General features: G+C 49.0%; 4 protein-coding genes across 9 annotated transcripts; 1 reads left to right on the plus strand and 3 right to left on the minus strand.

Moving 5' to 3' along the window:
* Positions 1 to 4,764: 4,764 nt before the first annotated feature.
* MBLAC1 (metallo-beta-lactamase domain containing 1) lies at positions 4,765 to 6,850 on the minus strand. The gene is made up of 2 exons (XM_054589810.1): positions 6,745 to 6,850; positions 4,765 to 6,572 (listed from the first exon to the last, which is right to left on the minus strand). Exon 2 carries the CDS (start codon positions 6,553 to 6,555, stop codon positions 5,743 to 5,745), a length of 813 nt encoding a protein of 270 aa, XP_054445785.1. The 5' UTR covers positions 6,556 to 6,572; positions 6,745 to 6,850; the 3' UTR covers positions 4,765 to 5,742.
* Positions 6,851 to 7,238: 388 nt separating this feature from the next.
* On the minus strand, positions 7,239 to 11,433 carry CNPY4 (canopy FGF signaling regulator 4). 2 transcript variants are annotated; one of them, XM_054589818.1, is made up of 6 exons: positions 11,218 to 11,433; positions 9,237 to 9,363; positions 9,042 to 9,138; positions 8,696 to 8,818; positions 8,095 to 8,212; positions 7,239 to 8,002 (listed from the first exon to the last, which is right to left on the minus strand). In XM_054589818.1, exons 1-6 carry the CDS (start codon positions 11,330 to 11,332, stop codon positions 7,842 to 7,844), a joined length of 741 nt encoding a protein of 246 aa, XP_054445793.1. In that variant the 5' UTR covers positions 11,333 to 11,433; the 3' UTR covers positions 7,239 to 7,841. The 2 variants fall into 2 exon arrangements, with proteins under 2 accessions (XP_054445793.1, XP_054445794.1); XM_054589819.1 differs by having other exon boundaries at positions 9,237 to 9,414; positions 11,218 to 11,271.
* A 292-nt stretch (positions 11,434 to 11,725) lies between these two features.
* TAF6 (TATA-box binding protein associated factor 6) lies at positions 11,726 to 19,824 on the plus strand. Of its 5 annotated transcripts, none has more exons than XM_054589812.1 (15): positions 11,726 to 11,766; positions 15,035 to 15,247; positions 15,338 to 15,424; positions 15,551 to 15,704; positions 15,914 to 15,970; positions 16,068 to 16,187; positions 16,419 to 16,564; positions 16,673 to 16,750; positions 16,860 to 16,961; positions 17,068 to 17,250; positions 17,556 to 17,630; positions 17,763 to 17,888; positions 18,439 to 18,612; positions 18,876 to 19,073; positions 19,367 to 19,824. In XM_054589812.1, exons 2-15 carry the CDS (start codon positions 15,092 to 15,094, stop codon positions 19,745 to 19,747), a joined length of 2,037 nt encoding a protein of 678 aa, XP_054445787.1. In that variant the 5' UTR covers positions 11,726 to 11,766; positions 15,035 to 15,091; the 3' UTR covers positions 19,748 to 19,824. The 5 variants fall into 5 exon arrangements, with proteins under 5 accessions (XP_054445787.1, XP_054445790.1, XP_054445788.1 ...); XM_054589815.1 differs by having other exon boundaries at positions 11,727 to 11,745; XM_054589813.1 differs by lacking the exon at positions 11,726 to 11,766 and adding an exon at positions 11,791 to 11,869.
* A 56-nt stretch (positions 19,825 to 19,880) lies between these two features.
* On the minus strand, positions 19,881 to 23,855 carry AP4M1 (adaptor related protein complex 4 subunit mu 1). Its single transcript, XM_054589816.1, has 15 exons — positions 23,742 to 23,855; positions 23,552 to 23,640; positions 23,059 to 23,165; positions 22,883 to 22,979; positions 22,637 to 22,747; positions 22,452 to 22,532; positions 22,175 to 22,237; positions 22,010 to 22,076; positions 21,850 to 21,903; positions 21,602 to 21,708; positions 21,407 to 21,501; positions 21,071 to 21,115; positions 20,784 to 20,834; positions 20,534 to 20,645; positions 19,881 to 20,349 (listed from the first exon to the last, which is right to left on the minus strand). Exons 1-15 carry the CDS (start codon positions 23,797 to 23,799, stop codon positions 20,125 to 20,127), a joined length of 1,362 nt encoding a protein of 453 aa, XP_054445791.1. The 5' UTR covers positions 23,800 to 23,855; the 3' UTR covers positions 19,881 to 20,124.
* Positions 23,856 to 23,865: the final 10 nt, after the last annotated feature.

Genomic DNA, 23,865 nt, shown 5'->3' on the forward strand with positions numbered 1-23,865 from the left:
TATTATCCAAAATATACAAAACTCTCTTAAAACTCAACAATAAGAAAACAATCCAATTTTAAAAATGGGTCAAAGACCTTAATAGACACTTCGCCAAAGATGATATAGAGATGGCAAGTAAACATCAATATTGTCAAGATGTTAATCAGGGAAATGCACATTAAAAAAACAATGAGAAGTCTATATACTATTTGATTCCAACTGTATGACATTTAGAAAAGGGCAAAACTGTGGAGACAATAAAAAGATTACTGGTTGTCAGGGGCAGGGAGTGGTGGTGGGCAAAGAGTGACTAAGTAGAGCACAGAGGATTTTTAGGGCAGTGCAAGTACTTCACATAATATAATGATGGATACATATCATTCTACATTTGTATAAACCAATGGAATGCACAGCACTAAGAGTGAAACTTAGGGTAAACTATAGTCTTTGGGTGATTATGATATGACAATATTGATTTATCCTTGGTTAAAAAAAAAAGTACCATACATGTTGTCACAAATGGAAGGATTTCCTTTTTTAAGGCTGAGTAATATTCCTGTGTGTTTGTATGTATGTACACATACACATATATTTCACATTTTCTTTAGCAATTCACCTATCAGTAGACGCCTAGGTTGTTTCCATATTTTGGCTATTGTGAATAATGCTGCAATGCTGCACATCAGAGTGCAGATATCTCCTTGAGATACTGATTTCATTTACTTTGAATATATACCCAGAGTGGGATTATGGGATCATATTGTAGTTCTATTTTTTATTTTTTGAGGAACCTTCATACTATTTTTCCATAATGGCTGAACTAATTTACTTTCCCACTAACAATGCATAAGGGTTCTCTTTTCTCCACAACTTTGCCAACACCTGTTGTTTATTGCCTTTTTGATAATAGCCATCCTAGCAGGTATGTAGTGATATCTCACTGTGCTTTTGATTTACATTCCCCTGACTATTAGTGATGAGCATCTTTTCATATAACTGTTAGCCATTTGCATGTCTTCTTTGGAAAAGCCTTTATTTGTGTTATTTTCCAATTTTAAATTGGGTTATTTGGGTTTTGGGGTTTTTTTTTGTTTTTTGTTTTTTTGCTATTGAGTTGTATGAGTTCCTTATATATTTTGAGTATTAAATGCTTATCAGATATATGGTTTGCAAATACTTTATGCCATTTCATACAGTACCACTTCATTTTGATTGTATCCTTTGCTTTGCAGAAATGCTTTGGTTTGATATAGTCTCACTTATTTATGTTTGCTTTTACTGCCTTTGCTTTTGGTGTTGTATCTAAAAAAATCATGACCAAGATCAATATCAAGGAGCTTTGTCCCTATGTTTTTTCCTAGGAGTCTTATGATTTCAGTTCTCACATTTAAGTCTTCAGCTCATTTTGAATTAATTTTTGTGTATGGCAATAGAGGTCCAATTTCATTCCTTTGCATGTGGATATTCAGTTTTACCAACATTATGTGGTTTTCCATAAAATTGATTACAGCATGTGTGAAAATGAATTACAGTTACTCACAATAAATGAATAAATCTCAGGATCATAATATTGAGTGAAAAAAGCAAGTTGTAGAAGAATATTTATAATATGCTTTATACAAAGTTCAAAAACATACAAAAACAATCCTTGTTAGAGAAGCAAATGTGATAAGACTACAGAAAATTTCAATGAAATGATAACACCCCATTCAAGATAGTGGTTGCCTCTGAAAGGCCAGGAAAGGGATGGGGCTGGGAAAAACATAAGGAGGCTTCAAGGTAATGACAATGTCTCTTTCTTAAACTGGGTGGTGAGTAGACAGGGGTTTGTTGGGTTATTGTTCTTTAGACTTTTTATTTATGTTCTCATGACCAATTAATATTTGACCAAAAACGTTTTTAAAAAAAATAACTAAGGTACGTGAGGAGAAAGAGGAGCATTCAAAAGGGGACTGAGAGGGAAGTTAGCATTAACTGGAGAAGAGAACAGTGTGTGGTCAAGGAATCCAAGAAGGAGGGGGAATGCAAATTTCAAGAAGGAATATCAAGTGCTGCTCCATGGTGAAGTAAAATGAACACTAAGTGTCCTTTGGATTAGTCAATTTTGACATTCATAAGCAATGTTGCCTAGAGCCATTTTAGTGGAGTGGTCAAAATGGGAGCAGGCTGAGCAAGAGAATGAATGGAATCTTAATGAAAAAGGAATCAGCAAAGATAGAAACGAACAGCTGCTCCTCTGGAGGTGGCTCTGGCTGCAAATGCTGACCAGTTTTCAAGTAAGGTGTCTTGAAGCAGAGATAGCTGGAACAATGGTCTTTGTTTTCTCTGTGAATAAGTGCTGCCCCCTTCTGGGAGTGTGGAGAGAATGGTATAGTGTGATTAGCCTCTGCTTGGCTCACCAATTCATATACACATTCATCGTTGCAGATCGCACCCAAAAAAAAAAAAAAGATGGCCACAAATTCTTTGCAGCTTCTGCTATCAAGAGGTGGAGGCTATTTCCTTATCCTTGAATCTGGACTGGCCTTATGGCTTGCTTTGACCGACAGAAGATGATAAAAGCGAAACTGCAATTTCTGGACCTACGCCTCAAGTGCAAATGGCCTTGCAGCTTCTGCACTAGCATTAGGAACTCCCCTGCCACCACGTGAACAAGCCCTTGCTAGATATTGGAGACTGAGAAACCATGCGGAGAGAGGCCCCAGTCATCCCACCAGTTCCAGCTGACGCACCCCAATGGGTGATGAGGCCATCCTAGATCATTCACCTCCAGCCAATGCATTCCAGATGAATCACAGGATTGTAGGTTATATGTTAGTGGTTTTAAGCCACTAGTTTTTGGGGTGGTTTGTTGCACAAAAAAAGCTAATTCACGCATTCTTTAGATAATTTTTAAAGCATACTCATATCTATCTGGTTGTTTCCAGTCATTGTGCTTTTGTCTGAGTTTTCATCCACTCCTTGATCCTTTTTTTTCCCACAGGGAAAACTCCATGCTATGGCAGTGATGGGAGTATCTGCATGACACTGTGCCTGTCAGGATATGACAGGATGGCAGGACACCTGGAACCTCATGAAGAAAAAGGTGAACAGGGAGGACTTTGAGAGACACCCCTTTGTTTGCATAAGTGGACAGGATGCTGGAACTCCTCAGAGGAAGGGCAGGGACAGACACTTAAAACCTGAACAAGAAGTCAGAACCGGGCAACAGGTAACAGACACGCAGGTAAATCAGAAAAACAGCTTGTATTTATTTCATGGCATTTATAGACAAAATACTCTGGAGCATTCAGATGTATCTTGCATAGTTTATGCTCTCAAGGAGAACCATGGAAAGAGGGCATGTCCAGAAAAAAAAAATGACCAACACCAGGCATTACTTAATGCTAAGTGAATAATACAGAGACTGCATTACAAGAGTTTAAGCTAGGGTTGGAAAAATCAGGGAGGGTTTTCTGTAGAAGAGTTGCACTGAATGTAGATGGTAGAGAAGAGAGGGAAGACAGCAGGGAGACAACAGGAAGAAAGGTCTGCAGGAGGAAAGGAGACTGTGGATTTGTATGTAAGGAAGAAGGCGGTCCAGCCAAACTGGAGTAGACTTTGACTTGAAAAAGACCAGGAGAGAAAGTTTGAGAAAGTATTCTGCAGGCAATGTAGAGCCATTGAATATTTAAAAGTAGAGGAATCCACTCATACAGGTCAAGTCTTCCTGAGAGTTTTCACAAAAAAGAACCTTAAAAGAGACATCTAAGAGTACACTCTGGACCCAACCTCCTAGTATCTTAAGCACTGCTTTCCCCCTGTTATCAGCCCTTTTTCCACACCATCCTCACTGCCTCTAATGAATCATTTTCACCAGTGTTTATATCCTTTCAGGACTCCTCTTGCTGCAAGCAACTGAAAACACAGGCAAAGCAGCTTAGGCAGGGAAGGAGTTGATGAGCCAGTCCAGGTGACTGATTAGTTAAATGGTGGGTCTGACTTTCAGCGCTCAAACTTGTCATCAGGCCCTGACCCGTGTGGCCCATTTGGTTGGGTGTTGTCCTGCAAAGCAAAAGGTCACAGGTTTGATTCCCTTTGATTCCTGTGCCTGCAGATTTGGTCCCAAAACAATGTTTCCTCCCTCCCTTCCTCTCCCCCTCTCTAAGAATAAAATCTTAAAAACAAAACAAAACAAAAACTTGTCATCAGGTCTGTTTCTCTTAACTGCTCACTTTTGCTCCTATTGTTTAGTTTCATTCTCAGTCACCATTTGCTGGCCCCAGCAGCAGTTTTGGCTGTCCTGACAAGGTGGCAAGATGATCCATTTTCCCATGGCAGTCTTGCAGAAGAAAACTAGACTCTTTTCCACTAGCTCTAGAAAAAACCCTAAGATTACCAAGACTAGACTAGTTTAGGTGACTTGTCCATCCTGGAGACAGTGTAGCCAAAGAGATGTGTTGCCCTGAATGACCAGGGCTGAGTAATGAGCAGAATACCTATGTTCTGGAAAATAAGTCAGGACTGGAATTTATATTTGTACAAGGTAGGAGTGCATAGCTCTAAATAACTCCTGACTTCTCCGCTCTTGTCCTCCCTACAGCCCTGATGCCAGTGGGTCTACCTACATGCCACATAACAGACAGGGCCCCTGGTGGCTATGGAGACCACTTGGGAGCATTGTGCAACACTGGCAGGTTCACAGCTGGCCTCTGCACGCTCTTCACACACCAGTGGCCTCCCTGTACTCTGTGGTCCAGGACCTGGACAGGGGACCCCACACCATGGTAGTGCTGGTGCCCACTTTACCACCTTCCCTACGTCGATCTTTATCTGATGACTGGCAGGGATCTGGACAGCTGTGGTTGCACTCTTGCATTCCTCAAGTTGGTCAGCACTACTAGAAGTGCGTGTATGGCAGAGGATGATTCATTCTCTAGGTGAACCTGCTCCTCCAAATTGCCTTTGCAGACCTCTATGTGGCCTTTATGGACACCTGGGAAATGACCTCCAGCCTAGCCCTGCCCAACAGCATCCTTTATATCTATTAACCCAGTGCCTGGAATACCCCTCTCCCAGATCCTCATATGGCCAGCTTTCTCCTCATTCAGTTCTCTGATCAAACATTTCCTCCCTGACCACCCTCCAATCCCAGCACTCTGTTCCCTTCTCAGCCTCTTTTCTCACATCACTAACCACAACCTGGAGTTATTTGGTTTACTACTATTACTGTTGTTGTTGTTTACTTGTCTCAATAGAATCCAAAAGGAACAGGGAGTTTATCTAACTTGCTCACAGTTGTAGCCCAGTAACCTAGAGCAGTGCTTGAGACATTGCAGGAATTAAAGTATTTATTGAATGAATTAATAAATGAATAAAGTCAGATGACTATGGTGTTACCTCTGCAATACACCTTTTCTCAACAAACTACATCCCATAAAAAATAGGCAATTGGCCAAAAAGTGTCCCCCTCTGCTGTTGATTACATCTGCATGACTGTCACTATTAATGCTTCACATTTATATTAGGGCAGTATGATGTTCAGTGTAGTTTCCTATTTTTATTTGGGACAACCCTCCCAAGAACATTCTCCCATTTTATTAATGAAGACCCCAGAGGTGGCACACAGCTGATTCAGTCCTTGGTCCTAGTTTCGGGAAAGCACTCTATCCTCGCTGGAAAATCAGCCTCCTGACTCGGGCTGACTGGGTCCTTCCTCCGTATCGTAGACGTGAGTGCCTTGGCTAGGGAATTGGAGGGTCCTGTCTCTCGCAGGGCCTATCAGTGCATCGTGGGATCCTCGTTTCCGACCATGGGACTCTGCTGGTTCTTCCCTGGACCCTTTGTTTCTGGATCCCAGCCTTCCCTGACCACCCTGAAGGGGCCTCCATGACCAGGAATGACCACGTCGGCAGTGCCTAGGACCCTCTTCCGGCTCCGTTCCTGAGCCACCGGGTCTTCACTCAGGGCCTGCCACGAATCCTCGTCCCCATTACGTTCAAACACATCACCCACCACCACTACGGTGCCCAGAGTCGTACCCGCCACGACCACGCTCACATCCCGCTGGCCCCCATGGCCCGGCGTAGCCCACACCTCGAGTCCGGGCCCCAGCCGCAGGGGCCGCTCCTCACCCAGCCCGTGGGGAAGGTAGCGGCCCCCCGGGAGGCAGAAGTCGTGTGAGACCAACAGGGCCGCCCCCGGAAACAGCCCCAGGTTCCCGATATGATCTGAGTGTCCGTGGGTGCCCACCACCAAAGTGACGTCTGCGGGGTCCACGCCCTGCCCTGCCAGGGCCCCGAGGAGCGCCTCCCGAGCCCAGGGGCCTCCAGTATCCACGAGGATGGGACCACGGGCTGCCTCCTCCAGGGTGGTCTTCGCCTCGCCGCCATCAGGCGGGGGCTCTCGGTGACTGGGGGCCGGGCCCCAGGCCCGAGGCAGAATAAGAGTCACAGAGCCATCGGCGCGCACAGCTTCACCAACTCCCTCGGGCTCCACATAGCCCTGCAGTAGAACCACCACGGAGTAGGGGTCTCCAGGCACCCGCAGAGGGGGCTCCCCACGCAGCGGCTCCGTCCGCACTAGACCGCTCATGACCGGAGAGGAACGGTCTAGGGAAAGAAAAGAGGGCTAGGCTGTGCGACACTGTCCAGTCCCTTTGGGTTTCCCACACGCGTCCGGCCGCCACCAAGTGGCATCTCCAAGACTCAGTTCTTGCCCACCCCCTCGCACTCTTAAGATGTTATTGCCCTCAACCCCCTCCCGCAGATGGTATCACCCAACCTTTTCTTGCTCCTGACGCCGGGTGCCCTTTCAATGTCTTCGACCCTCGCCTCGTTCCTCTTGCGTGGTAGCTCCACACTAATCCACCGCCAAAGAATGTCTTTTAGTTCCCTCACTATAACCGAAGCCGCTACCTTAGACCTAGTTTTACCCCTCTTGGATCTTGTCTCATTGTGAGGAAAGAACAGAGAGCTAAAAGCACGAGGGACTTTTGTCCTCTGAGAGCTGCCGTAAACCCATGTACGGTGGCCGAGTCGGCACCAGAGTGAATTTTAATCCTAGCGCATTCTCCGGCATGCACAAACTCAAACCTAAATACTGTGCCTAGCCTGAGTTTCCCTGCCAGTTTCCTTCAGCTACAGCGTTACGAAGCACGATTAGATTCTAACAGGACAGAGGCCAACGACCTCATTCTCTGAGTGGGGCGCTGCCACATCAGCTAGCTATGTTGTGCGCACGACCGACGGTTGTTTGAGACTTCGGGACTCAGCTGCTTTGTTTTGTTTTTCAAAGTTTACTAGCACAATAGAAAACCTGGCACCTGTGATTATATGGTGGACCCTCGGTGAAATTATATGAAGTAGACCAAGTATCTACACCACTTATCAACATTACTCCATCTCCATCCTTGATCACAGTTTGTTGGCATGTAGCCTCCTGGACGCAGGCGGGGTATGTAAGTTGTAGATGATGCCCTTCTGGCTTCCTCCTTGTAAGGGTCTAAAAAAGGCAGTGACCTTCCCAAGGCACACAACTCCTATGCCATTGTTGATCTCTGGGTGGGCTGAAAGTAGTAGAAATATTTAAAGGGAAAAGTCTTAAACACTGTCTCCACACACACCTAAAATTTACGCGCTAGAAGGCAGGCAGAGGGCTCATCTGTTGGGGTAGGGTTTCCTACCTACTGTTCACACTTTTCTCCCCATAGCCAGAGCATGCTGTACCATCAGGATCCTGCCTAAGGGCAGATGGGAGAGAACAACTACAAGCTCTGGGGTGAGTCTCACACACACCCTTAAAGCTGTAGAGCAGGGAAAGCTCAAACATCAGAGTGTTCTTCGTGATCCCCGTCCTTCGTGGAAGCTCAAAAGCAAGGGTCAAAGATCCTCTGGGTCATGCTTGGGGTGGCCTGGTATGTTAGTCATCTCTTCTTCCTTTTCCTTCTCTTCCTTCTCCTGATCTTGCTCCTCCTCCCCTCCTGTCTTCTCTTGCCCATCTGTGATCTTCTCCTTTCCAGTCCACGTTTCCTGTAGACATGCTAGGTTGGGTGATAGAAAACAATTTAGATACTGGTCCTGAGAGTAGGGGATATTGTGACCTGGCAGGAAAGGAACCAGCCCACACACTTACCGGTTTCAGCAGCTGGGAGCACATGACCTTCACAGAGAAAACGCTGTAGAGGCTGCTCCTGATGGTGGAAGTACCAGTCTCCCACTACGTCTTCAAACTCCTCCAGCATTGTCTCACACTGGTGAAGTGGAAGGGTCAGAAGGGTATCTGCTCTGCTGGGCTTTGGAAACCCTCCTCTTTGTTCTTTACTCCATATCCCCACCCCACCTTGGGAGAGGCAGGTAGCCAGGAAGTTAAACTTGGCTTACTAGATGTGTGATCCTCATTCATTCAACAAACATTTATTAGCTACTAATCCGTGGAGTACATTATTAAACTCTGAGTCTCAGCTTCTTGCCTATAAGATGGGAAATGGTAGTCAGGTTGTGGTGAGTGTAAAATAAGGCAGCAGCTGAAAGGTATGTGGCCCTGAATTTGCACGTAGTAGATACTCAATAAGTGGTAGTACATATTATTAGCCTCCATTATTACTTCTTGATATGCTCCTGGGCGCACCTCAATCAATGACAGTCCTTACTCTGTCCACTTCTCCCTGCCCAGAGCTATACTTCCCTAGGATCTAGACCACCTTCTTACCTCCTTGGGCTGTATCCTATCCTACCTGCTTCTTGAGGAACGTGACCTCCACACTGGGCTCGTCCCACAGCTCCAGAGGGATCCCCAGATCCACCTTCACCCCCTTCTGCACCAGGCCTTTCAGCGTTGCCATGGTCTCACTCTGCCCCTGAGAGATGGGAATGTGGGATCAGCCCAGTCCACTACCCTACTTCTTCCTTCCCATTCCCACCATACCGGTTTTGTCAACTGCTACAGACTGAGAGGAGGTGAGCTTCATGAGGGTGAGATGAGGGAGTCTAAAGATGAGGGTACACTCAAGAGCTGGGGAAGGTGGGCCCCATACGATACAGGTCTGAGAAGTAGAATCCTGCCCTGGGGAAGAGTCTGACCTTGGCATATCTCAGTGAGCCCTTGCGTTCAGCGTGAACACTGTAATCCAGGATCTGCTCACATAAATTCTCCATGGCCTCTTCTAGCCTTGTCTCTCTGTGGGAAGAGGGGAAACAAAGATTCCCTGAATACTGTACAAGCTGCCAGGGCTCCTTTGGGGGCTGGAAGGTGGAAGATCACCAGGAAGGACTCACGAAACACTGTAAGGGACATGTCTCTTCCTCTTGCCCGTGTCCAGCACCTGCCCCAGTTCCAGCACCTCTCGAGATCGGCTAGTGCGACTCAGTGCTTCTTGTAGCTCCAGGCTCAGCAGCTTACACACTACATGTCCAAGGGGATGTGAGAGATAAACAAACATGCCAGCAACTCATTCTGCAGATGAGCAAAAGCAGTAAAGCATGATGGTTACAAGTGCAGACTCTGGAGCCAGCCTGGCAGGTTTGCAGTCCTGACTCAGCCACTTAGTAACTGTATAACAATCCTGCTGTGCCTTGGTTTCTTCACCTATAAAACGGAGATAATAATAGTACCTCCTCATACAGGTATGGTGAGGATTAAACTAATCAATCTATGTAAAGCCCTTAGCATAATGCCTGCATGTAGTAAGTGCTATATAAGTCTTTGCTGTTGTTCTGCAAGTATTTGTTTAGCTCCTTTCTGGATGAACAATAGCAATACAGAGAGCGGTAAGACCTACCATGGGACATAGCCAATGTAGTTGGGGACTGATTAAAAAGATTGCAATATGGTGTGATGGATCCTACACTAGGGGTTTAAGACCAAGAGACAATCTCATTAGTAAAGGCAAAATCCATTCAATGGTTCCATATTGACTTCCTGCTAGCCCAGGATTTCCTTAAGGGTGAGCACTGCATCTGTTCCACCACTGTCTTTCCAGCACCTAGCATGTGACATGGCTCATTTTGAGTCCCAAGAAAAGAAGTGGCCCATACAGAAGTGCCAAGTGAATTAAACGCAGGCAAGTAAAAAAAGTGCCTAAAATGTGCCAGGCATTATGCTAAGACCTGGGAGACACAGGTATTCTCTTTCTCCGAGCGTTCACAAGACAGTGGGAGGTGACAGATAAGAAAGATTTCCAAAGGAGGTGACAGTTAAACTGGATCTTGAAGAACCACATAGAGAAGGGAGAGGGTTATTACAGGCAAAGGAAAAAAACAAAGTGCAAAGGCACAGAGATGCGAGAGGGTAAGGCAGGTTTGCTGATGGCTGAGAAGTTTAGTGTGGTTTAAGCATGGGTACTTTGGGAATGGAGGTGGGCGGGAGCATAAAACAAAGATATGTATGCTCTGTCCTAAAAAAATAAAAAATGTTGGTTGTATTCTGATTACTGCAGGAGGCCTACGTAGATGTTAAAGCAAGGATTGGCAAGATTGGGTCTTGTTTAGAAAAACTGACAGGTATAGGGAGAACCGTGGGGGCACAAGTTGAAAGGAGAGGAGAAATTAGGACCAGGTCTTGTGGACACTGCAATTCAGGTTAAGAGAAAAAGAATCCAGGGCCTGGAAGGCAACAAACTAGGGAACTGGAGCACTCAATGTCCCAATTCTGAAGTGCCCCCTCCCAGCTGGGCCCCATACATAATAATGCAGCCGCAGAAGGTTTGCTGTAAAATCCAAATACGCCCGTTGAAAAGCCTGACACCTACGGGGAACCTCTCCCAGTTGTGTGGCCTCCTCTTTCATTTATGAGCTTCAAAAGCTGATTTACTCATCCCTGAACCCCCTCAGGAGGGCGCAGGACCTGTAATTTGGGAGTGTCTCTGCCGAGGTCGAGCAAACAGAAGGTATGAGCCTCACACCCGGCCCCTGCAGGATCTCCAGACTTAGGTCTACTGACAGTGGAAACACACACACTGAAGATACTCAGTAGAGGGGGGTGGTCCTGCGCATAGTCCCTGAACTACAATTCCCACAAACCATTGTGGCCCAAGCGAGCCAGAAAAAGCGGGCTCTCTCTGGCTGTCTTGTGGGAATTGTAGTGCCATAGTTTTAGGATAACGCTATAGGGCCCCCCTCCCCCGCCCCTTGATCCCATTCGGTTTCCCTCAGGACTTAAAGGAGGTTGAATAACCCACCCATCACAGTCCATTTCCTCCGGCCCAGACAAAGGAGGTGGAGCAGAGGGATGCTAATAGGGGCTACTCCCTTCAGATACCTTCGCATTTGCTGGGCAAGCGTTCTGTGTCATCATCCTCCTTCGGCGTCCCAGGCCAAGCTGGGACGTACACAGTCAAAGTGAAAAGCAACATCCCCAACCGCACAGGTCCCATGACAAAGTGCAGTCCACAACCAGCCACCCCTTGCCTTCAGACCAACTTCGGGCAGGCAGCGGGCCCTTTTAATTCCATGGGGGTAGGCGGCAACTTTAACCTAGCACGAGAGGCGCACGCGCAGAGCCGGCCCAAAAGGGCGTGGGGCCACCCTGAGCTCAGGCCTTTCCCCGCCTTGGTTTTGTGGCGCCTCCCGAAGGTCCTGGCCGCCGGATAGTGAAGGAATAAACAGAAGTAATTGCAACAAAAGTGTTTGCTCCTTACACATAGATAGTGAACAGCGTTTTTATATCGTTCGAGGCCGTGAGTCTAGAGGACTTAATCCGGCTCGGAGAAGGGGTAGTGACTCGTTCCCCGTCTCTGCCAGGACCTGCTGCTGGGAGGGGCGGGGCCAACATGGCGCCGAGCGCCGGGTGAGCGGCGCTTTGGCGGCGGTGAGAGTTTCTTCCTGCGCGGGGCGCTCCGCTGGCAGGGGAGGGTCGAGTGGTACCCGGACTAGACCCCTTGACGGGCCTGTGTGGGACCCGGAGGAGGACGGTTGGTTGTGTGTCCGTACGCGTGGGAACTCTGTGTGTTTGCATTGGAGGGATGTTGGGGGATGAAGTGGCTTCTGCTATTTTCGCGCTGGTCCCATTACCTGGGGACCTTCGACCCATTAACCTGTCGGGGGAACTACACACATCTAGCTCAAGTTAACCCTCCTCTGTGAAGCCTTTCTGCCGACTCCATTGACCTGAGGGGCTGTTTTTTGGCAGAGGGTACCGCAGAGTGTTGAAGGATTATTAGGAGTTCTCCAGGACACTGGGACACGACCGTTTCTTGTATACCCGGCTCCAGGCACAGAGTATGTGTTGAATAAATGTGTTCCCTGCAACTAAGACTTACAAAAGAGGGGGAGGAGAGCTGGGATGGTTTGAGGAGAACCAAATTCTCTTTCTCCTCCATCTTCTCACCTCTCCAGCACGTCCCCCCCCTCCCCCACCTACACCCCGCAGTCAATCCTAAACACTTTTGACATGTCTTCCTAATGCCAGCTTCAAGCGAGCCACTTTCTTGTTGTCCGCAGAGTAGATTCCAAGCTTGGGCCTATTCTTGTTCATCTTGATAATTGTGGTTCCGAATATGTACTGAGCACCTACATCGCTAAGCCTCAGTTCATTCATTTATTCAACAAATGTGTACTGAGTATCTACAGTGTCTCAGGCAACAGTCTGCGGTCTTGGAATACATCAGTGAACATAATAGATAAAGATCTCTGTCAACACAGTGCAGGAGGGGTAGGTATGGTGGTGATAAATGGCAAGAAATTAGATGTTAAATACCATGGGCGGGGGTGGAGTGTGCTATTAAATAGGGTGGTGGGAATAGGCAGCTAGGCTGACATCTGGGGAAGAGCATTCCAGGCAGAAGGAACAGCAAAGTCTGTAAAGCAACAGCATGCCTGTCAGGTTTGAACAGCAAGGAGGACAATGGGCTGGATCAAGCTGGAAGAAGGAAGCAAAGGAGGTCATGCAGAGAGGGCCTGGTAGACCATAAGAATTTTGGATTTTACTCAATCGCAAATGGGGAGCTATTACAGGGTTTGAGCAGAGAAATGACCCAATTTGATTTATAATTGGACAGAGTCACTCTGGTTGCTGTGTTGGGATTACATGTAAAGAGCAAAGGTGAAAGCAAGAAGAGCTTGTCAGGGGGCTATTGAAGTTATCCAGGTGACAGATGATGGGGACCTGCTGTAGGAATGGAGGAATCAGGATGGGTCACCTAGTGGATTTGATCTGAGGACTCTACATAAAGAATGAACTCCTGGATGGATGGTGTCCCTGCTAAGACGAAGAAAACAGGCTAGAGCAGGTGAGGGGATGGGAGATCAGGAGTTCAGTTTTAGTGAAGATTTTAGGTAGTTTTATATATAAGTCTGAAGCTAGGAAGAATACTTGGCTAGGGATATAAATTTGGCCATCATCAGCCTATAAGCAATATTGAAAACAGAGGTCACCAAGTGAATATGTGTAACTAGAGGAGAAAATTAAGGACTGAGCCCAGGACTTTCCAGCATTAAGCAGGTGAAAAGAAGAGGAAGAACCAGTAAAGGAAACTGAGAGGTAATGGCCAGTGAGGTAGGAGGAAGACCAGAAGTTGGTGCCACAGTGGAGTAAAACCTTTCAGAAGGTAGTAGTAGTCAGCTATGCTATGTGCTGCTTTGAGGTTAAAGAAGATAAGAACAGAAAGTGGGCCTTGGATTTGACAATGTGACTATGATGAGAGGTTTCAGGGACCTAGTGGGGTGAAGAGCCTGACTGGAGTAGGTTCAAGAGAGAAGGAGAGGAAAGAATTAGGAGCAGCGTTAAGACAACCTTTTCAGGGAGCTTTGTTGCAAGGAGGAGCCAAAAAATGGGGTATGTCATATAGAGAAAGTGAAATAAAAGATTTTTTAAATGTATAATTTGGTGGAATACACACCAAAACTATCTTAACCATTTTTAAAAGTAGTACAGTGGCATTAAATACATTCACATTGTTGTATAACCATCACCACCATCCATCTCCAGAATTCTTCATGTTACACAACTGAAGTTCTCTACCCATTAAACAGTAAGTCTCCATCCTCCCTCCTCCAGCTCCTGGCAACCACCATTCTACTTTTTGACTCTGAGTTTGACTACTTTAAGACCCTCACACAAGTGGAGTCATACCATACTTGTCCTTTTGTGACTGGCTTATTTCACTCAGCATAATGTCCTCAACGTTCATCCATGTTGTAGCATGTGTCAAAATTTCCTTTTTAAGGCTGAACAATATTCCGTTGTTCATCTATATTGCTGTGGGGCTTTTTTTTTAAGATGGCAGAAATAACTTTTATAAGCTAATAGGAATGATATCGTAGGTTGTGAAACTGATGATGCAGGGAGTCGGGAGAAATGCTGGAGGTGGTGATGGATATGAACATTATAGTAACAGGTGGGAAGGCAGAGTAAGTGAACACCAGAGCTGCTCGGTGGGTAGGTGTGGTGGGGGTCTGTAGGTCCCTTCTGGTGGCTCAAAGTGAGGGAGAAGGAAATATGTCATATAGGACAGAGGGAGATTGAGTACATTGAGGTATATAGTGTGCTTATCTGGCAGCATTAAGGGCCCATTTGAAGTTTATGGCCATGAATTTAAAGTAGAAATTAGTCATGATGGTTGTGTTTTTCTCATCACATTGAGTTGTACAGGTATATAGGCTGAGGGTGGGAGAGCTGTATTTAACCAATATTGTGTTTGTGTCAGTCATGGATACTGATGTAAGAAGGGGCAAGAGAGATGAAGGTATGTGGGAAACAACCTTAGGAAAAAAGTATTTCCTATATTTTACAGAGAAGAAACCCAAACCAGGGACAATTTACATAATCTGCCCAAGTAACAGAGCAAGATAGTGCTAGGGCTGGGATTTAAATTGAGGGCTGAGATCATTCTATACCTCACTTGTATGGTGCCAGGCATAGAATCATAGCTCAATAAGTTATGTTGAATTGGATCAGATTGCTACCTCCTGTTACACCCAGTGCTGACTCATGGGGATGGACAGAAGACACCCACAAGTTCCTTCCCTCCTCACGTTATTGTCCTCTATTTGTTGTGGCCTCTCCTGACCAGATAGCCCCTCTTCTTTGGGTCTCACATTTCATTTTATTTCTTCTGCCCACCCCATCCCTCTGCCAGTATCTCCATCTCCATCCTGGGGCATCATCCTTCAGGGGAGGGAGGAGGGGCCCCAGAATGGCTGAGGAGAAGAAGCTGAAGCTCAGCAATACTGTGCTGCCCTCGGAGTCAATGAAGGTGGTGGCTGAGTCTATGGGCATTGCCCAGATTCAGGAGGAAACCTGCCAGCTGCTGACAGATGAGGTCAGCTACCGCATCAAGGAGATTGCACAGGTAACCTAGCCCCTCTGCCCAGCCCTGTATTATATTGAGGATGCTGTCTTCCTCAGGGTGTCGGGCTGACATTTGTTCTCCCACCTACAGGATGCCTTAAAGTTCATGCACATGGGGAAGCGGCAGAAGCTCACCACAAGTGACATTGATTATGCGCTGAAGCTAAAGAATGTTGAGGTGATTGGAACACAGGACTGAGACGGGAGGGTGGGTGACAGCAGTCCTCCCCGATATTGCATTTGCCTTCAGTCAGGCTTCCATGGGCTCCTTTCTCACCCTGGTGTCGTTTCTCTCCTGATACAGCCTCTCTATGGCTTCCATGCTCAAGAATTCATTCCTTTCCGGTTCGCCTCTGGTGGGGGCCGGGAGCTTTACTTCTATGAGGAAAAGGAGGTTGACCTGAGTGACATCATCAATACCCCTCTGCCCCGGGTGCCCCTGGATGTCTGCCTCAAAGGTTCGGGGCAAGGAGAACAGGGTGGCAGGGGAGGGAAAGGAGGAGCAGTGCTTGTGGGTTTGAGGAAGGTCACAAGGATGAAGCCATCAGTGTGAGATCCCTGGTGAGTTACAAGAGTGGAAACAGAAATGAAAACATATTCTGTAGTGTGGAATGGCTCCCTAATATCTATGTCCAGCAGTTCAACTTGACACCTTCCTTTCTCACAGCTCATTGGTTGAGCATTGAAGGCTGCCAGCCAGCTATCCCAGAGAATCCACCCCCAGGTAACCTCCCTGCTCAGAGCTCACCCCTCTCTCTCTCCCCCTTCTTCCTTTACATCAACCATACTTGTCACTCCCCTTGTGACTACTTTCCCACCAGCTCCTAAAGAGCAGCAGAAGGCTGAGGCCACAGAACCCCTGAAGTCAGCAAAGCCAGGCCAGGAGGAAGATGGACCTTTGAAAGGCAAAGGTCAAGGGGCCACCCCAGCTGATGGCAAAGGTCAGTACTGCCAGGGCAGGCCTCTTCTGGCTCTTGCCCCAAAGCCAGATGGTCATGTCTGAAGTGGGTGAGGTCAGGGTAGGGGCCGAGACCTCAGGCCAGACTGCCCCAGAAGGGATTGAGCAACCTCAGGGAAGCTGGGTCTCGCTGTGTAGCGAAGTGGAGGAGGGTCTGGTACCAAGGCCTCTTCTGGAGCTTTCTTTTTCAAACCCATCTTCCCGTTTTACACAGGGAAAGAGAAGAAGGCACCACCCCTGCTAGAGGGGGGCCCTCTGCGACTAAAGCCCCGAAGTATCCACGAATTATCTGTGGAGCAGCAACTGTACTACAAGGAGATCACTGAAGCCTGTGTGGGGTCATGTGAAGCCAAGAGAGCGGTGAGGCCCCACCATCCTGTCTTTATCCCAAGGCGCCTTCTCTTGGAGGCCTCACAAATTCTTCCCATGGTATCTGCCCCAACCTCACTCATTACCCTCCTCCTACAGGAAGCCCTTCAGAGCATCGCAACAGACCCAGGGCTCTATCAGATGCTGCCACGATTCAGCACCTTCATCTCAGAGGGGGTGAGAAGATTCAGGAAGGCCAGGCCCTAGGAGGAAGTTCCAGGGGGCGAGGAGGTGGCAGGGGATGCTCATCTAAAGAGTTTCCCTGCCCCGTCACTTCTTCCTGTAGGTCCGTGTGAACGTGGTGCAAAACAACCTGGCCCTGCTCATCTATTTGATGCGCATGGTGAAGGCACTGATGGATAACCCTACTCTATATCTAGAAAAATATGTGAGTGGTCCTGCCCACCCACCTCTCATCCCAGGGTTTGGAGACCCCAGTGCTACCAACAGGAGGCTATTTATCAAAATTAGCTGACTCACCACTTCTCTCTTAGGTGCATGAATTGATTCCAGCTGTCATGACCTGCATTGTGAGCAGACAGCTGTGCCTGCGGCCAGATGTGGACAACCACTGGGCACTCCGGGATTTTGCTGCCCGCCTGGTGGCCCAGATCTGCAAGCATTTTAGCACAACTACTAACAACATCCAGTCCCGGATCACTAAGACCTTCACCAAGGTGAGCCAGGAGAGCAAAGAGCCTCAGTCCTTTTACATCTCTACCTCAGGGTTGTCACCAGGACAGTGAGAGCTCTACCCAAATCAGTGGTGAGTCAGCTGTGGCCGGGGGAAATAGCACTAAAAACAAGGGGCAGAATGGAGGGAGAAGTGACACTGAAGACGAGCAGGGGCACTAGGACTTGAGCCATATGTATCTGTAATGTCTTAATGATCTACAAGAAAAGAGTGTTTATGAAAAACTTGGGTCCTTACCAATTACCCTTTCAGGCCCATTATCTGGATTTATTTTCCATCCCCTTACAGAGCTGGGTGGACGAGAAGACTCCATGGACCACACGTTACGGCTCCATCGCAGGCCTGGCGGAGCTGGGACATGATGTCAGGCCCCAGGGGGAAGCACTGGGGGAGGGAGGCATCATGAGGTCATAGCGGGCAACAGCCCCCCACCTCCCTGCCTGGGAGATCCTGTGGTGATCCCAGGGCCCTGGCTTCTCCCCTTCCTTTCATCAGGTGATTAAGACTCTGATTCTGCCACGGCTGCAGCAGGAGGGGGAGCGGATCCGCAGTGTCCTGGATGGCCCCGTGTTGAGCAACATTGACCGAATTGGAGCTGACCACGTGCAGAGCCTCCTCCTGGTGACTAGAGCCCCCTGTCTTCCCCCTGCTTCTTCCCACTAACCCTCTCCCATCCCCAACACACACAGGTACAATGTTTAGCAAGCATGTGGTATCTTTTATTCACTTAACCTATCTGTGTATGAACACTTAGCTCATACATTCAGAGCACACCTCAAAGTATAATACTATTTTGCAGCTGTAAAGATTGAGGCACAAAGGAGTTAAGTAAGAAATAAGAGGTCTTAACCTCAACCTGTGACTTCTGGACTCCCCCTGATGCTACTGCATCACTATGGCCTATTCTGTGTAAGGCAAATGCCCTACAAACCAAAACTACCCCTCAGATATTACCAGGGTATTCAGCATGTTCTCTGTTCACACCAGTTGGTGCCTGTGTTTTCTTTTGAAGAAAAACCACAATATTCCTTATACACTCTTCTTTCCCAGCAACTTGGCTTCTAATAAGAACATACCGAAATGATAGGTAATATCCTTTTTCATGCCTTCACCACACTTCTGAGAGTCCCAGCCCTCTTTTTACCTGGATTTGTTTTTGCTTTCTCTACAGAAGCACTGTGCCCCTGTTCTAGCAAAGCTGCGCCCACCGCCTGACAATCAGGATGCCTATCGGGCAGAATTTGGGTCCCTTGGACCCCTTCTCTGTTCCCATGTGGTCAAGGCCCGGGCCCAAGCTGCTCTGCAGGCTCAGCAGGTCAACAGAACCACTCTAACCATCACTCAGGTCAGTGACAGTACCAGGAGGGGGAAGGGTGATCAAATGGAGAGGAGGACCAAAGTAAAATGAACAAAAATGGAAGGACGGGGACGGAGGCCTGGTGTGTATCAGGGTGGGAATCACGTGCAAGAATTTTGTAAAACCCAGGGCCCTCTGAGTCAAAGACTTTGAGGAAGCCAGGCTCCGAACCCCAGTGAGACCCACTGAGGGCCAAGGAAAGCCCTTCTTTTTCTTAGATGTCATTTTCTCCTTGCCCCTTCTTCCCACAGCCCCGGCCCACGCTGACCCTCTCACAGGCCCCTCAGCCTGGCCCCCGGACCCCTGGCTTGCTGAAGGTCCCTGGCTCCATCGCACTGCCTGTCCAGACGCTGGTGTCTGCACGAGCTGCTGCCCCACCCCAGCCTTCCCCTCCTCCAACCAAGTTTATTGTAATGTCATCATCCTCCAGCGCCTCATCCACCCAACAGGTATGTGGAGCCCTGTGGGACCAGGGATGGTGGGGAGCACGTCACCATGCTGCCCAAGGGGCCTGGGGTTACCTCAGAGCACTCTGGGGGGGCGCCACAGTAGAGCCAAGTCACCTGTGGGCACAAAGCCAGGAGCTAGAAAGAGCACTTCCCAGGGGCCCACAAGGTCGTAGCTTCCCCTGAGCAAAATCAGAGGATGAATTATTTGGTTGGATCAAGTGGGATATTCCCCCAGGCCTTGGGAACAGGAAGGAGACAAGGCAACAGGCACTGCCTTTCCATTCTCCCCTCAGGTCCTGTCCCTCAGCACTTCAGCCCCTGGCTCAGGCTCCACTACCACCTCTCCTGTCACTACCACGGTCCCTAGTGTGCAGCCCATTGTCAAGCTGGTCTCCACCGCCACAGCTGCACCCCCCAGCACTGCCCCCTCTGTCCCCGGCAGTGTCCAGAAGTACATAGTGGTCTCTCTTCCCCCAACAGGGGATGGCAAAGGAGGCCCCACCTCCCATCCTTCCCCAGTCCCTCCCCAATCATCAGCCCCCTCCCCACTTGGGGTCAGTGCCCTCTGTGGTGGAAAACAGGAAGCTGGAGATAGCCCCCCTCCAGCTCCAGGGACTCCAAAGGCTAATGGCTCCCAGCCCCCTGGATCTGGCTCTCCTCAGCCTGCACCTTGACACTGTCACACATCTGCCAACGTTCTCTCCCCCAGATTCTCCCTCTCTCTCCACACACACACACGCACGCACGCACGCACGCGCGCTGGGTGGAAGGAAGTAATAACCTGCTTCCCTCACCTTAACTTTCTTTTTAGATATTGTACAGCCAGCTCCTCAGAATAAAAGTTTGATTTATAAGTTCTGATTCACCTCAGTCCTTCCTATGTCCAATACCATAGGAGGGTCTAACGTGTTGAGTCTTCATGGTCCCTAGGAGGTGGGACTCTTTTCCCCAGATCCATAGCCACAGGCCAGAAGGCTGAAAAAGACAGTATTGTCCTTCTTCTGAACCACAGGCCACTGCCTTTGTTGCCCATGTCCTTGTTTGGGGAGCCTCAGATCCGAATGACATAAGCATCACTGTGACTTAGGTGCCGAACCCATTTGTGGGGGTTGGTGCTGCCGCAGGATGTGACTGCCAGCCTGAGGAAGCGAACCTGGAGGCCGGAGCATGTGTGCCGGGGAAGTTCAAAGGAGAGGCTCGCAGGGCCCAGTCCCAGAGGAGGGGCTGAGGTGGAGTGCCCTTGACCAGGAGGCCCAGGCAGACCTGGGACTTCCATCTGTGAGGGACAGAGGTAGAGGGAGGGGTGCTGAAGGCACAAAGAGGAACGTGGGTAGGGAAGACAAAGGGCCAGGAAGGTGACCATACTGGCGGGAACAAAGCAACAACTACATTAGGAGATGAGTCGGGGGGCTGAAAATGGAGGTGGGAGAAGAGGGCCTTAGAGAAGCAGCAGCTGGTACCTGGAAAAGGCCTGAGAGCTGAGAGCCTCCTTGCACCCGAGGCAGGTCCCAGCGAAGTGCTCCATCCCCCAGCTCTGCCTTCTGCTCTGGGCTACTCAGCTCCTGAGACAGGCTGGAGTTTGGAAAGGTGCAAGGCTCAGCTGCCTTAGGCCAGCTCTACCCGCCGCAGTGCACACTCTCCCTGGTGCTATTCTGTTGTCCAGAGAAGCTGGCAAACCCACCGTACACCCCACGATGCACACACACTAACCTGACCACCCCTCGAGGCAGTGGAAGGTGCAGCCTGATGTTGAGGGCCTGGCTGCAAACAAAAGGAACAGAGTGAGCCCCGGAAAGGCAGTGACTTGTCTCCATTCTTCATTAATGTCACAGCTGGAATTCAGCACAAGTGCCACCCAATCCCATTCTCAAACTCTCAAGCCTCTAACTAAACTGATTCCAAAGTTGGTGGCTGCATCTGAAAGCTGATGCAAAAGGTATCTGGGCCCTGTCTCCTACTACCCATAGATGAACTAGTCTTGGCTACCCAACTCATACCTCTTTGGTGGCAGGTCACATCGTAACTTCAGATAAACCTGGAGCCTGGGTGAAAGAGTATAATACCATTACTCTGGCCATATCCTACTGCCGTTTCACCATCCCCCACTGAAGGCCCCCATGCATGTGCTGAAGGAAAGAGAGAGAAGAGCTGAAATCTACCCGAGTCCACCAGTCACTACTGTTCATGGGGCTGAGTCCATTTGGGGGAAGGCTGCCTTTTTCTAATTTGTACCTTATACCACTAACCATCATCCCTCCACAATAAGTCCTGGGAACATTCGTCTGTTGGCTTGGGTTCCAGAGAATTTCTAGAACAAGGCAGAATGGTCTCACCTGCCTGAGCCTCGGTCCCACTGCACAGAGGGAAAGAGCCGGAAGGGGAGCGGAGAAGGGAGGTCATCTGAGAGTTGGTACCGCATCACAGTCAGCTGAGATGAGGAAGGAATGGAGGTCAGTTTGGTCTCCTCACACCTGAACTGCCTCCCTTCCCTTGGGTAGATGGAGGATACTAGGCCAGCCCATCCTGACCTCGCCCTGAGGTGGCTGCAAGCGGAGTATTCGATGAGACTCAAACTCGTCCAGGTACACTGAGCTGTGAAATGAGACCTCATCTACCCGAATTCCTGGCCCATAACCTAAAAAGAAAGAAAGTCTCCTCTGCTAACCCATATAGTGGGAGAGAGGAGCAGGGGTGGGGTGGGGATCTATCTCTTAACTTCTCTCCATGAAACCTCTGGTAGTGACCTAAACATAAGAAAGACCCACTTTGATCTCACCTCTCAGTTCTGACTTCCCCACACAAAACTCTTCTGTCAAACCGATGCGCATCTCTGTCAGAGAAAAGGACAATCAGAAAAGGTCGACAAATACCACCATACACACTAGCAAGGAGACTGTCCCAAACCCAACTCTGGGCCCAACCTGCAGACTTCTCACCAGAGCCGCTGGGAAGAAAGCTCTTGAGTCGGATCTCTCCCTGCACATCCACCTTCAGCAGTGAGCCCTGAGAGTGGCAGGGAGGTTAATGCCCAGAGGTGACCTCTTAATGTGTTTCCGAGGTACTATCTATCCTCAGCTCCAGGGCTGGGGACCCAAACTTACATTAGATGCTATCAGTACGGACAGTCTCTCGACCACATCCAAAAACACTTCATTCTTTTGACTCTGGGAAAGAGAGGGGATTTGGGTGGTTGGAGGCTAAATGACCTGTATTCTAAAGTGGACAGGGCAGTGGAGGCTAGGGCTCTGAGTTGGGGACACAAGGTAAGGGAAGGGATTGGATTATCCAAATCTAGGATAGGTAGAAAGATATGCAGGGATCTTGGACTCTGGAGTCCCCTAAAAAAATCAGGTCTAAATCTGTTTAGTTCTCCCTCACCTGGTCAGAGCGGCTGGAGAGGACTGGGCGGCTGGCTGCACTGCTGGGAGCCACTTTGCTCTGTTGTGTCTCAGCCCCAAACTGGAAAGCACCGAAAGCAATCAGTCCCCAAGGTCTGACACTCCTGCCAACCCTACTTCCCCACCCGTCCCCCTCCCTGCCCCATCCTCTTTTCCTCCACTGACCAGGCCAACGCTGCTGAGATCAAAGAGGCTGAAGGGCTTGCTAACCACAGCCTCAGTCTGAATGAAGTTCCTCAGCATCTCTGTGGATGTAGTCTGTATGTAGCCATAATCCTAGGGATGGAGGATGGACAGTCTTTGGGTGGCCAGTAGAGGAAAGAGGTGAAAAGGAGTGGACTTAGCTTCCCAATCAAGGAATAGATCTTCAGGGAACAGGGACAGTGAGGGAGGGAAATCATTGAACCTTACCAACACTTCGTCCAGGAGTTCATAGACAAGAGCCACGTTGCGGGAGATGGTCCCCTCATCCAGGGAGCCACAGTAATCACCCAAGAGAGTGGCTAACCTTAGAAAAAAGAATGGACTGTGTATCTCTTCCTCTTCTCAGCCCCCCACACCCAGCTGCCCAGCCCTGCCCTCCTCACCGAGAGAGCAGCTCTAGGAGGCTGAAGGGAGAAATGTTTTCTGAAGTCGTGGCCACCATATAGAGACCGCTATGTCTGATGTGAATAAAATGACGGTCATCGTGGTGCTGAGGCAAACGGGAGGAGGGCAAGGGGGAGGGAAAAAGTGTCAGGAAGAGAGTTGTACTTAAGGGCCCAGGACACTTGGGCTGGTATCCTGATTCCCCTACTCCCGAGCCGTGCGACTGAGAGCGAACTAGAAACCTCTCTAGGACCCAGTTTCCCAAAGTGTTAGTGGAGTTAATGATAGTACCCACCCCAGAGGTGCTGAGAATTGAGATGTGCGAGGAGCTGTGCTGCTATATGGTTAGCGCTCACTAAACTTTCCTCAATATTATTTGGAGAAATGTACACCCTCTAAGGGGAAGCTCTCAAGGACGCAGCCCTGAGAGAGAGGAGACACCCCCCCCTTACCCGCCGGCCCTAAGTACAACTCCTAGCACCGTGTGGTTACCATGACAACCGGGGACTCTTCTCCGGGCAGTCCCGTCAGCTTCCGGTAAAAAAGCTCGGCCACATCTCGGCCGCCACTGTCCCCGCGGACTGTCAGGTTGAAGGACAGCTAAGGAGCTGGCAACCCAGGCTAGCTAAAGGACACTGCTCCCACCCAGCCCGTCCCCCTGGAACCTGTGGGTCAAGGATACAGTCTTTGTAGATGAGTGGGTCCCCCTTGGAGGACAGAATGAAGAACTGCGAAATCATTGCCGTTCTGCTGAATAGACTACGAAATAAGTTAGGCCTGCCCCGCCCAGCGGCCCCGGAACAAAA

Source organism: Pteronotus mesoamericanus, unplaced genomic scaffold (assembly GCF_021234165.1).
Source record: "Pteronotus mesoamericanus isolate MK-2021 breed Mesoamerican mustached bat unplaced genomic scaffold, CSHL_Meso_final scaffold_167, whole genome shotgun sequence".
NCBI lineage: Eukaryota > Metazoa > Chordata > Mammalia > Chiroptera > Mormoopidae > Pteronotus > Pteronotus mesoamericanus.

Excerpts from the sequence above, each read along its gene's own strand:
- MBLAC1 (XM_054589810.1), bottom strand. The coding sequence starts at position 6,555 with ATGAGCGGTCTAGTGCGGACGGAGCCGCTGCGTGGGGAGCCCCCTCTG.
- CNPY4 (XM_054589818.1), bottom strand. The coding sequence starts at position 11,332 with ATGGGACCTGTGCGGTTGGGGATGTTGCTTTTCACTTTGACTGTGTAC. Across the intron at positions 9,364-11,217 it reads CTTGCCCAGCAAATGCGAAG|TGTGTAAGCTGCTGAGCCTG; the intron begins GTATCTGAAGGG and ends TTGGACATGTAG. Across the intron at positions 8,003-8,094 it reads GCTCCCAGCTGCTGAAACCG|CATGTCTACAGGAAACGTGG; the intron begins GTAAGTGTGTGG and ends CACCCAACCTAG.
- TAF6 (XM_054589812.1), top strand. The coding sequence starts at position 15,092 with ATGGCTGAGGAGAAGAAGCTGAAGCTCAGCAATACTGTGCTGCCCTCG. Across the intron at positions 16,751-16,859 it reads GCACCTTCATCTCAGAGGGG|GTCCGTGTGAACGTGGTGCA; the intron begins GTGAGAAGATTC and ends TTCTTCCTGTAG. Across the intron at positions 17,889-18,438 it reads ACGTGCAGAGCCTCCTCCTG|AAGCACTGTGCCCCTGTTCT; the intron begins GTGACTAGAGCC and ends CTTTCTCTACAG.
- AP4M1 (XM_054589816.1), bottom strand. The coding sequence starts at position 23,799 with ATGATTTCGCAGTTCTTCATTCTGTCCTCCAAGGGGGACCCACTCATC. Across the intron at positions 22,238-22,451 it reads TCTCCAGCCGCTCTGACCAG|AGTCAAAAGAATGAAGTGTT; the intron begins GTGAGGGAGAAC and ends TCTCTTTCCCAG. Across the intron at positions 21,904-22,009 it reads CTTTCTTCCCAGCGGCTCTG|AGATGCGCATCGGTTTGACA; the intron begins GTGAGAAGTCTG and ends TTTCTCTGACAG.